The sequence below is a fragment of the Aedes aegypti genome, chromosome 3, assembly GCF_002204515.2.
Source record: "Aedes aegypti strain LVP_AGWG chromosome 3, AaegL5.0 Primary Assembly, whole genome shotgun sequence".
Taxonomy (NCBI): Eukaryota; Metazoa; Arthropoda; class Insecta; order Diptera; family Culicidae; genus Aedes; species Aedes aegypti.
The window spans coordinates 408,240,662-408,252,869 of NC_035109.1; the positions used below are offsets into that span (position 1 = coordinate 408,240,662).

Below are 12,208 nucleotides of genomic sequence, written 5' to 3' on the forward strand. Positions count from 1 at the left end.
CACTGAGCTGAGAAACATGCACTGTTCCAGAAAGAAAAAGAAGAAGACATTTGCCCACAAGATATTTCGAAAGAATAGATGACATATGAAAGAAGGGAAATTGTATGATGCATACTTACTGACAATAATTACCAGATGCATACATCAATGGTCAATTTATTTTTAACAGTATGGTCAACATTTTTGTCCGCAAAACAAGATACTGGCATGTATCTCATACTATTCGGGGTAATGACCCATTCGGAGTAGTGGCATTCGGGGTAGTGGAGTTCGGGGTAATGGGATGGAGCCGGACTAGTCAGTGGTATATCTTGAGACTGCCTATATATCAGGCGTAAGGAATGGCGTGCTATACAGGGTGATTACTATTTCCTGTCAGTAAAGTAAATGATCGTAGTTAAAAGATGTATGTATATATTTTAATTTCCTGTGTATATCTTGTGTTGTACATCTATAACGTTTGTTTTGACAAAGTAAAGATTAACTCTTTTTTCATTTACCTTAGTTTTTAGTCATATGTGTTGTTTTAAAGGAATTACATCTGGCACGCACGTTTTCCACAGATATGTATTTTGCATGATTGAAACAGTATGTTACTACAATTTTTTAAACTTACTAGGGAATAGCATAAGACTGATTATGGAAAATTTTAGTGAAAATAATATGCCTTTTTTGGTTAAAATATATGTTTCTGAATAACGTGCATGTTAACTGTAATGCTTCTGAAACAACGCATGTGACTGAAAATTAAGCTAAAAAGTAAATATGTTATCTATGTATAGTGAAGACAAATATTATAGATGTCCAAAACGGGATATGCTTTGGTAATTGAAATTCATACAACCATCTTTTTCCTATGATTACTTATTTTACTGACAGGAAATAGTAATCACCCTGTAATGTGTAACTTGCAGGCCGTGTTACTCCCAGCCTAGATGAGACCCCCGTCTCCAAGCCATAGGGTCGGCGCTACACTCGTGACACTCCGCGAAAGAAAACACTTACATATTGGCTCAAGTAAAAATCCCTCCATTTCGTGGTCTCGTGTACACTTGTATTTCCACGTCCTTGACGTCCTACTTCTTTTACTCCTGATTTTCCCTTCTCTATCCTTGCATCCGTCCTCAACACCTTCTCCACTGTTCCTTCAACAACCGCTTATAGTTCGCCTTCTCTCCTGACCAAGGGGGGGACGAATGGTTCTTCACTTCTCCTACTTCGGCTGCAGCCTCTCGTGGACCTCCTGCCTGTCCCGTGCGCCCCTCGAGTGTGGTGACGGACTCGAGGCTTCAGTGAACCGTAGATTCACTGGAAAGTCTGGGTTTCCAAGCGCACTCGGTTGTCGTTCTGGGGTACAGGGCTTCAGGGACACACTACTGGCGAGTAGGTTTAACGTAGATCGCAATCTTCAATGGCGATTTTGAATAACAACCGCGATGGCGATTTCAAATAAAAAAGCCGCGAGGTCCTCTGGATGGAGTACATGGTACAAAAGGGCAAGTATTAGGAACTGCTCGGTTCGGCTTGGTTCAGGATAATTTAAGTTCTGGTTTACCTGGAAGTCCAGTTATCCTTTACACTTTGCTGGGCAAAATGATTCATTTTAGTGAACCGATCCGATTCGAATCACTCACTTTAGTGAACCGGATATTTTGAACGGTTCAGTGGCTCAGCGGATCGCAATGGAAAAGCGAATTAAACAGTTCATTATCCCTCGCGCGACATGTGTTGTAGCCGAAACCTCTTACATACATTCTTCCCCACAAACTCATGATTCGGCTGAACTGAGACACGATATTTGACCGATTTCCCAACCCGAATCAAAAGAGAGAAGCATCTCTCTATCTCTCGTCTCTCGTCAAGCGGATGGGGCAAATTAGTTGGTTATCTTCGTGCTCTCAGAAGCATGCATTCATTTGCGTGGCGCGCAAAGCAAGGCACATGTCAAGCGCTATAACAAAACCGAAAAACTAACGAGAGGAAGAGAATCAGATCGTTCAATTTCCGGGTTTCCTTTTATCTGATCCGTTGTGTGACTGCTGATCAAATGAATCGGCTCTCTTCAAAATAGAACCACGAATCACTCGCTGAACTGAGTGATTCGGACCTTTTGAACGGCTCCGATTCATTTTACCCATCTCTAATCACCAGGCTAACGAAGTGTCGTTCTGGTGATCATTGACCCCGAACCTTTGGCCGTTGACCCATCTTCGTCCATCTACGTTAAAGATGATCCGCCTCATCATGGCCACCAATTTCGCCACCCTCATGGCCGCCCATTCGTGTGGTTAAGCGCAGCCCTGGTGGTGACTAGCGGCACTACTTTCGTCCTTCTATAGGGTGGAACAATGTTGGCGGCAGGCGGCCTCTGCGGGTTCGTTTCTGAATATCTTTGCTTGTTCCTTTTGCGGCATTTGTGCAATGTGACCAGCCAAATGCAGCCTGCTAGGTTTTTTATTTGTTTCGTTTGCAGGCTACGGGACCTCAGCCATTGGCGTAGCTAGGATTTTTTTCTGGAGGGGGCCTAGGGGGGGCCTACCAAATACTTGTTTTTCAAAAGTACTGTCAACAGCAATAAGTAGGATTTTCCCAAATTTCGTAATTTCAACGGATTTTTATTTATTTATTATTTTGTTCTATTTCACGGCACATCAGTGATATTTGTTATTTTCAATTTGCACAACGGAAAAGATTCATTTTTTTTGTAATCCAGTCAAGATTTCTAGAAAAAAAAACTTACAAGGAATGTCCTTTGTGATTCTTCCACGAATTTCGCAAGTACTTAAACATGTGCTTTGAAGAGATTTCTTTGAGAATTCCTAAGGAGATTTGTTCATGAATTGTTTTCGTAGTTTTCAGTGCTTTCTTAAAGAACTTATTTATTAGTTTTCACTGAGTTTGTCCTGGGATTCCAATGGAAAATCATTTCCAGGCTTTCTGTCTCACCAGAAAATTGCTCGAACACATTGGATTAAAAAAATCTCTTGAAGAATTCCGCCAGAGAATGCATTAGAAATCCTTTTAATGATTTCTCCTGGAAAGTCCTCTACGTACTTATTACATATACATTCCAATTGTAAGTTCGAAGAATCCTCCGGCAGTTCATTTATAATTTGTTAAGGATTGTTAGAAATTACTTAGAATTTCTCCAAAAATAGTACTAAAAAATCTAGGAGTCTCACCAAAAATGTCTTCAAGATCACTTAGTTAGTAATCACCCTCAATATTTTTTTTTCAAAAATTTCAACTCTAACATTCCTAGGAAGTTCCTAGCGGAATACGTTCACCTGTTCTTTAACTCTTCCGCGAAAATACTCAAATTAGTTCAGGAGTTTCTTAAAGAATTAGATTATTGTTTCCCTAAGATTCTTCCGAAAAATTTACCAGTGATTCTTCCAAGTATTTTCCAGAGATTTTTTTCTTTACATTTTTTTTACCAAATGGGAATTTTCAAAGAAAGTTTTTATTAAATTAACAGTTCCATCAAGTATTTCTTCGGGCTCTAGAAATAACTCCAATCTCAGGATTCTTCCATAAATAACATTTAAAAATGTATTAGCTATCCATATTAAGATTTTTTTTTAGGTAATTGCTTTACAAACTCCTCCTACGAATCACTCCATAAAAAATAAACATGCAAAAAAAATTGAAAAAACTTTTTTGGTATTTTTTTTTTTAATAATTACAGCTTAAAAATAATTCGCGAAAAATTACTAAATTCCTGTCGTTTAATTCAAGTAATATATCGTAGAATTTCTGAAATTTGTTGACAATGTATTTCAGAGAAAAAATGTCCATGCAGGATTCACTACAAAAATTCTTGCTCTTTTTCCTTCGTCTTCTATAACAGAAAATGATTAGTGTTAAAATGGATGGAATTTCAACTGAAAGTATTTGTTATTAAAATCTTACATAACATTTTGTATGAACTCGACAGTTTCATGATACTATGTTGAACATATTAATGTAGAGCCCATTTTCCTAACCTTAGAAATTCCAAGCAAACTTTTTTTAAGGGTGTATTATCGATTATTTTGTAGTACTGTAGAAATTTAACGCGAAAATATTGTTGGTATTTTTTTAAGAACATTATGGAAGATATATTGTGGTAAAATTCGTAATGTAAGATTTTAATGAGTTTTAATCGTTGGGTAAACTTTGCATTACTTTCAAAATTTGTTGAGGAATTCCTGATGGGATTTGAGAAATCCAAAACCATACGTATAAGAATTCTGCATTTTTCAAATTACCATAATTTACCTTTTTATAGATTCTTTGAAATGTTGGTTTTAGTAGTATGGAATGATTTTTGTACGAAGTTCCTCGAAGCGTCATGGGAAGGAAGGAGAAACAACATATTGTTGAAGCAGGTAGAACAATAGATGGGCTGGGCAATGGTACAATGAAAATTAAGTTAAGGACTGTTCATTTTATAAAGTGGACATCTTGAGCATGCTGTATCTTTTTAATTTATCAATGAAATTTCAAGCGGTTTTTTGCACATAGTTCGACTAGTATTGTACAATGTTGTGATAATAAAAATTCTCCAAAATAATTAAATTTCAAGCGAATATGGCACAACCATTAGAACGGTCGATTTTTGGAGGTTATCAAAATTAATGATTGTTTGGAAAATTCGACAATTTATATTTTTTATTTTCAAAAAAGACTTGTTCTTCGAAAGCATTATCAATCAGAAGCCTGATTGAAAAAAACTATTTTTGAAACAACAATTTTACAGATAGAATAAAACCATTTTTCCCCTATATTTTTCAGAGAAAACGATTTAGAATTTGAAGGGAACTGATATGAGTAGAATTTTTTGGTTAAAGTTATGTCCTGACGGAAGTCCTAATATAGTATTAATATGAAAAACAACTTACGCCTTCATAAAGCTACTTATCTAGTCCCCACGTCACATTTAAAGAACATTAGAAACACAATTGCTTTATTCTTAGAAGACCTTTCAAATTACAATGACAATCATCAAAATTGGCAACACTGCTGTAATAAAATCGATTTTATTTTCCACATATTATTTTCATAATATGTTATTCTGAGATTACCAATTGAAATATTTGTAGAAAACCATTTACAATTTGCTGTAGATCGATAAATATGCGTACACGATTTTAAAAATATGAGACTTTTTAGTAAAACTACCATATACAGTAAAATTTGTACTTAAGACTATGGTTTAACGCACGATTTAGCTCTCGTTTTTACAAATATATTTTCTTTAGTAAGCCAAACTAGTTTTGAACAAGCTTTCTACTTTTCTCTTTTGCTGGGAGTGAAAGGATGGTGTATCAGCAAATTTGGCCATAAATGGGTAAATCGCTAAAGCTACCTAATGTCAGAGAATGGTGGAATATAATTGATTTTTTTAAAGCTATACCTTCAGTGGGATAGTAAAAAATACAAACATACAATTTGTTCATAAAAATTAGGATTTTTGTTTTGCGAAAAATAATGTTAAACTTTGACGAACAGCTTTTCTTATGATTTTTTGGAAAAAACTATTTAGCTCATCAACCAAAAGCATTTTCTAAGATTTTATATTTTCATAGCATTATAGAATGATAGTTGAACGATGCACAGAAAACCGATTTCGATTTTTATTGATAAAAAGATATAGCATGAACAAAGTGTCCTCTTTATAAAATAAACAGACCTTATTATGTATAACCTAGAAAATTACAGGATAGTTGCAACCTCTCTAATGAATTTACAAATAAAACAAATTTCTCAAGAATTTTCATAAGAATCTCCTTTGGGAATTGTCTTCGGAATCTATCCTTCCTTGACTTCTGGTTTTCTGGGATTCTGCCAAAAAGCCTCCTAAAATTCCGCCCTCGTATCGCTGAAAAATGCAAACCAAAAATATGGATTCTGCCAGAAAAATAGTAAAATTATTTCTGAAGAAGTTTTTTAAAGGAAGATCAATACAAATGTCTTTATGAATATCTTAATAAATCCTCACTCCTTCCCTGTTATTTCGCTACATGGTTCTCTACAGATTTCTTCACCGCTATGCTTATTTTGGAAGCAAAAATTTCCTGGAGTTTTTCAACTAATTTCCTCCGAAGATTCGCAGGCAAGAGACATTCCAAAAACAATTTTCTTTTCAATTCTTGAATAATCCGTGGACTTGAAGCAGAATATCTAGAAAGGAAAACATTAAAGAATTTTTGACACAATTTTTTATGTATTTTAGAAATATTTCTCAAGGGCTTCTGATAAACTTCGTAAAAGAATTAGTAATCATTTTTTTGGGAAAACTATTTGAGGGAACAGAAGAATTTCTTAAACAACTTTCAGCGAAATATCTCAGTATAAGATTTGACAGAATCAATTATTTTTAGAGGAATGCTGAATTTTTAAAAGATTAGGTAATATATTTTTTTTTTTTTGGTAAATCTGGGATTATATTCCGGAATCAGTTTTCCAATAAATAGTAGACATAGAACGAATGTCCATCAGGAGGAAATTGCTTTGAAAGTATGAACAAGTCTCACTCGATTAATTTTCAAGAGATTTTCAATATTTCTGAAGCCACCTTTCAATATTTCTTCAAGAATTTCATCATACTAAAATTTCATAAAGAATGTCGAAAAGTGTTTTGGAAAATTTTAGAAAACTTGGCTATATACTGTCTGAGAAATTCCTTTAGTAATTTTGTATATTTTTTCAATATTTTTTTGGACATTACCTTGAGCAGGGTTTCCCCCTAAAATATGAGAAATTATAATGCAGTGAATATGCTGCTTTATGCTGAAACAGCATTTATTTAGATTATTCAGAAAAAAACGAATTTTGGGAATGCAATCTCCTAGATATTGCCTTTTTTTGTACCAAGATATTTTTTGCAACGGAAATGTTGAAAAATTGCGCTTATTGCAAACAACAAGAAGCTATTTCTAACAAATAACCATTCAATCGACGGCCGGACGGTTAAGATTCCGGTTGTCGCGCGATTCACCGAAGTCAGAACCGCCACGCTGATGTTGTATAAGACAAGCGAGGTTTCATCACTATAGATGTTCAACATAAAATAACGTTACTATAGAAGAGATTTTTGTCAATAACAAGAGTCATGTACATTGAATCAGAAGATTTCGCTTCATGTTAAATAGTTTTTGTTAAAATTTTCATTTTTATTATCATCAAAATTTTCTGGGGGGGGGGGGGGGCCTGGATGATTCTGGAGGGGGCCAGGCCCCCCTGGCCCCCCCTGTTCCTACGCCAATGACCTCAGCTGTAAAAAAACCCTTATACCAATCAATTAATGGAGAAACACTTGAACACAACAAACTCAAGGCAGTGATATTACAAACTACATTCGAATCAGCGCCGCGTCCTTTTGGAATTTTCTTACCGTTCTCTTAGTTTTATCTCTTCCAGATATCATACTTTTTTACAGTACATAGACGACTTACAGGTAGTGTACTAATCCGTTCCGTTGAATATAAAAATACTTAACAATAAGCGAATTCAGTGGTTTTGTCTGTTAAGTTTTGTCTCGCGCTGTTCACAAAATTTCAACAACGAAAATTAGAATACAGTTGCTTGCGATGGATCGATCGAATTCGGGGCGTAGACTATTGCGTTGATAGGCGAATGAAAAAAATGGTTGGCCGTGGAAAGAAATTACAAGCCAAATGAACTACCGTTTGAAAGCGATTGAAATGTGTTCCTTTTAGTCAAGGCTGAATGATGCTGTGATAATGTCAGTAGTTCAAACTGCCATGAAATCCTAGTAGAAAGTCTACTTACTATGGTTGCATGACATTTACACAAGCTTCTGCATTAGCTAAATGTAGATTTCTGCTACTTTGCTTGCATTATGCCTTTGAGTGGATTTCTGTTAAGTTAATAATGCATAAGTATGGATTCTAGGTTTCTAGCGAGTAATTCTGTGGCTCTCACTGCGTTCAGTGTTTGTGTCTTATTTGCATGTATCATTGTTTATAGTAATTTAAATATACTCATCATGGATGACTTCAGTAGACCTGTGTCCGGTCGATTTTTGCGGTATGTGCTTAGCTTTCAAAGTTACCTTCGGTTTGATGATGCTACGCTGGTTTTATTGCCGCTTTTCCCTTATCTCATTGGGATGCTACCTGGAATCGGTACTGGCGCTCCATATTTTCGATCTCCGCCCAAATACTGCGAACTTCTTTGAACAACTGAAATAATCGAAATCATTTGAATGAATGTTCTGGAAAAAAAAACCGTGGACCTTCAAAACCCTACCATAGTTAACCAATGTTCATCCGCTAGCAGCTCGTTCAGAATGATAGTTGCTGCTTTGGAGGAGTCATTGGAAATCTGTTGGTTGACTCGCTTGGCGCACTCGACAAACATCATGTACTTTTGATGGCAGATTTTGTGCAAAAGTTCGAACCGAGAGGAACAAATGCGACAAAGAAGGAAGTTTTTCTCATACTGAATGCGAGTGTCCTGGATGGGACAAGGCGCCAACGTCGCCGAGTTGTACGTTTGTCCCTGGAGAACAATACGGACAGAAATTCCCGGCTGATGGCACGCCACACAAACCGGATGGTTCATGTTTGTGTGACCGAGTTCGGTCATGATGTCGTACGCGGGGAACGTCGAGATCGAATTGATCATGTTTCGTGACCATGGCGTGATCTGAATCAGTCGTCGCTTCCTATCCTCGGTAAGACTATCGATGGTTTGAACTCGCGATAAGAAATAGTCATCTACGGATGGGATCGAAATTTGATTGAACCTCTCTGAAAGCAACATAGCTAATCAAACACAATTACCTTGCTCCTGGAAGATTTCCTTCAGGAAGTTGGAATCCAATGCCTGTGAGATCAACGTCTGAATGTACACCTCGAAAACGTCCTGATAGATTTTGGTTTCGTTCATCGACTTCTCCAGAAACTGTTCCGTGTCGTCGATGGACATTTCGTTGCGCATGAACTCGACCACGGACTCCATGTGGTTGTGCACTCGGAACCGAACGGGGATCTTTACGTAGAGCTTCTTGCTTTCGGCGTTCCATGCCGCGTACTGTGTGCCAAGAAAAGATGGGCCATTTCATGTATTGTAAGTACCGAATATAAATTGTAGTAATCGTTTCATTCAATACTTACAGTTGATACGTTCCGATGAAGCGTTTTGCCGTTCTGATCGAACGGTTCATACTTCTGCAGCAACGTCTTACCGTCTACCCGCCAAATCGAAGGATAATCCTGAACGAGTTCCGATCGGATCACCACGAAATCCCCAGTCTAGAAGTATGGTCAAATAGGTCACATATATTGATCGAGTAGCTAGTCTTCCCAAATGAACACCGAACACGTTGATTCAGGCGGTTTTGTACTCTCGTCTCGTGTTCAAACTGAAACGCGCGAACCTGAACCTAAACTCTAACATGTGTAAAGTGAACCTTAGTTCGCCAATCGGTTCGAAAACCGGTCCATTAGCATTGGCGTAGCTAGGATTTTTTTCTGGAGGGGGCGTAGGGGGGGCCTAGCAAATAATTGTTTTACAGAGGTAATGTCGGTCGCAATAATCACGATTTTCACATATTTCGTAATTTTAACAGATTTGTTTTGGTTTTATCTATTTGTTGTTTTGAGTCATTTTGCGGCACATCAGTGATTTCAATTATTGCTACCAAAAATAGTCATTCTTTTTGTAATCCAGTCAAAAATCCTTCAAGATTTCTAGCAAAAAAACTCACAAATAATGTCCTTGGTGATACTTTCACGAACTTTTCAGGTATTAAACCATGTGCTTCGAAGAGAATCCTCTGAGAATTCATACGGGAATTTCATTATGAATTATTTCCGTACTTTTTAGTGCTTTCTCCAAGAACTCCTTTTCACGGAGTTCGTCCTGGGATTCCCACGGGAAATTATTCCCAGACTTTTAATCTCACCAGAAAATTTTTCAAAGAATTTTAATCGAATACCTTAAAAGATCTCTTAAAAAACTCCACCAGAGAATGTATTAAAAACTACTTTAATCATTCCTCCTGGAAGGACCTCTACGTACTTATTACATATAAATTTTAATTGTTAGTTTAAAGTATCCTCCAGTTGTTCATTAATAATGTGTTTAGGATTCTAAGAAATTACTGAAGATTGCTCCAAAAATTAGTACAAAAAATTCTAGGAGTCTCACCAAACATGTCTTCAACATCATCAAGCAAGGATTGATTCAACGGAAAGTTTGGCAATAGTATTTCCAACTTTGCTTTTGAAGCTCTCTTAAAGTTTACCTACAGGATTATTTGAAAAAATCGCAGCAAAAATTATCAACACTGCAAAAATTAAATGACTTCCAGATGTTACTGTAAAGATTTCTCTTAATATAAAAAAGAATGATGAGCAATTAAATAGAATTCAATTGGAAAAATGTTATTCATGATTTCTCATAGAAGTTTCCTGCATATCTATATCTGTATTTTTTTTATAGATAATCACACAGCGTAACAAAAATTACCTTTTTGCGTGCCTCAAGGATCAAGTTAGTTGTCGCTAGTAGATTTGGGGTCACTGAATCTGATGTCGTTCTCAGAAATGTCCCTGCACGTCACATTTTTCAGCTACAGGTTGCCAAAGTTGTACTCAAAATTGGTTTAATTGTTGTTTACAAGTTCCATAGTATTATTTTTTAGATTTCTCTAAAATCAATGAGCAACATCTCACATTCTTTCAAAACTCTCTCAAAATATTTATTTTTTTAAAGCCCGTCTAAGGGATGGTACACAAATTATGTCACGCGAAATTTCAACTTTTTTGACCACCGGGGGGTCACGTTTTTTGTATGAGTCATTCGAAAATTTTGTAAGACTTGTCACGCTTGGCTTGACCCCCCCCCCCCCTTGGAGCGTGACGTAATTTGTGCATGACCCCTAAGAAATGTTAAAAGAATTCAAACATTCCTATAATGTTCCTATCGGAATACGTTCAACTGCTTTTTCAAAAACTCTTCTGCGAAAATACTTTCCCGAGGAATTTGGTCCGGAATTTCTAAGAGAATTATATTGTTGTTTCCCTAAGCTTCATCCGAAAAATTCACCAGAGATTCATCCAAGAATTTTCCAGAGATTTTTGTCTTTAAACCACACTAATGATTCTTTTTGGAATTTTTTGAAGATTTTTTTTCATCAGATCTATCATGATTTTGCAATTTATTCTTGAACTTCTCGAAACAAATTTTCAGAAAATCTTTAAAGTATTCCTCCAAGTCCTAGAAATAACTATTTTTTTTTTGCGAATGTTAATTTTTTTGTTCAAAAACTACTCCAGGAATATATTAATATTTTTTTCGCAATTTGAAATTTCCTCTACGATTCACATTATAACAGATTTCTGGAGAAACACATACAAAAATGGTTTGAAAAAACTTTGCGGGTATTTTTTGGATAATTGCTGCTAAATATAATTCGAAAAAAATACTAAATTCTTGTCGTAAAATTCAAGAAATAAACCGTAGAATTTTTCTGAAACTTGTTGACAATGTGACAATGTAGAAAAGCTTAAGTGGTCCTTGTTTGTAGGATTTACTACAAGAAAATCTTGTCATTTTTTCTACTTCTTTTATAATATAAAATGATTGGTAGTTAAACCGATAGATTTTTTACTAAATGTAACTAAAATATTCGATACTATATTGTATGAACTCCGAAGCTTCATGAGACTATGGTGAGCATATTGATGTAGAACTCATTTTTGCTACCTTAGAAATTCCAAACAAACTTTTTTGAAGAGTCTATTATAGATAATTTTGTAATACTGCCGAAAATATTGCCGGTATTTTTCAAGAACATTACCTAAGATGTATTGTGGTAAATTTCGTAATATAAGATTTGAATGAATTTTAATCTTAGGGGAAACACATTACTTTGTTGAGGGACTTTCGGAAATCAGGAACCATACGTATAAGAATTCTGCAATTCTTCAAAACTATAATTTACCTTATTTTAGATGTTTTAAAACAGTGTTTCCCAAACTTTTTTGACTTTCGCCCCCTTGAGATCAATATTTTTTTGGAATCGCCCCCCTGATACGAAATTTTAACATTTGTATTAAGCGTTAAACTTACGTTGAAGTATTGATCAATATCTCATCATATAATGTACCAAAATTAGTCAAATTTAAAGGGTGTATCAGTCAGTCATTATGCTTCAATAAAAATATCCTTCCACTTGTATCCATAAAAGGGG

General features: G+C 35.7%; 1 protein-coding gene across 9 annotated transcripts in view; it reads right to left on the minus strand.

The window, feature by feature from the left end:
* Positions 1 to 7,361: 7,361 nt before the first annotated feature.
* The window catches only part of LOC5569142 (ras-interacting protein RIP3), a 52,265-nt gene continuing 47,418 nt past the window's right edge, over positions 7,362 to 12,208 (minus strand). For all 9 annotated transcript variants that reach the window (XM_021848502.1, XM_021848503.1, XM_021848501.1 and 6 more), the window contains 4 exons: positions 9,126 to 9,263; positions 8,793 to 9,042; positions 8,257 to 8,726; positions 7,362 to 8,189 (listed from right to left, as the gene is read on the minus strand). In XM_021848502.1, coding sequence (XP_021704194.1) covers positions 8,109 to 8,189; positions 8,257 to 8,726; positions 8,793 to 9,042; positions 9,126 to 9,263 — 939 coding nt within the window. In that variant the 3' untranslated portion in view covers positions 7,362 to 8,108. The remainder of the gene's footprint in view (positions 8,190 to 8,256; positions 8,727 to 8,792; positions 9,043 to 9,125; positions 9,264 to 12,208) is intronic.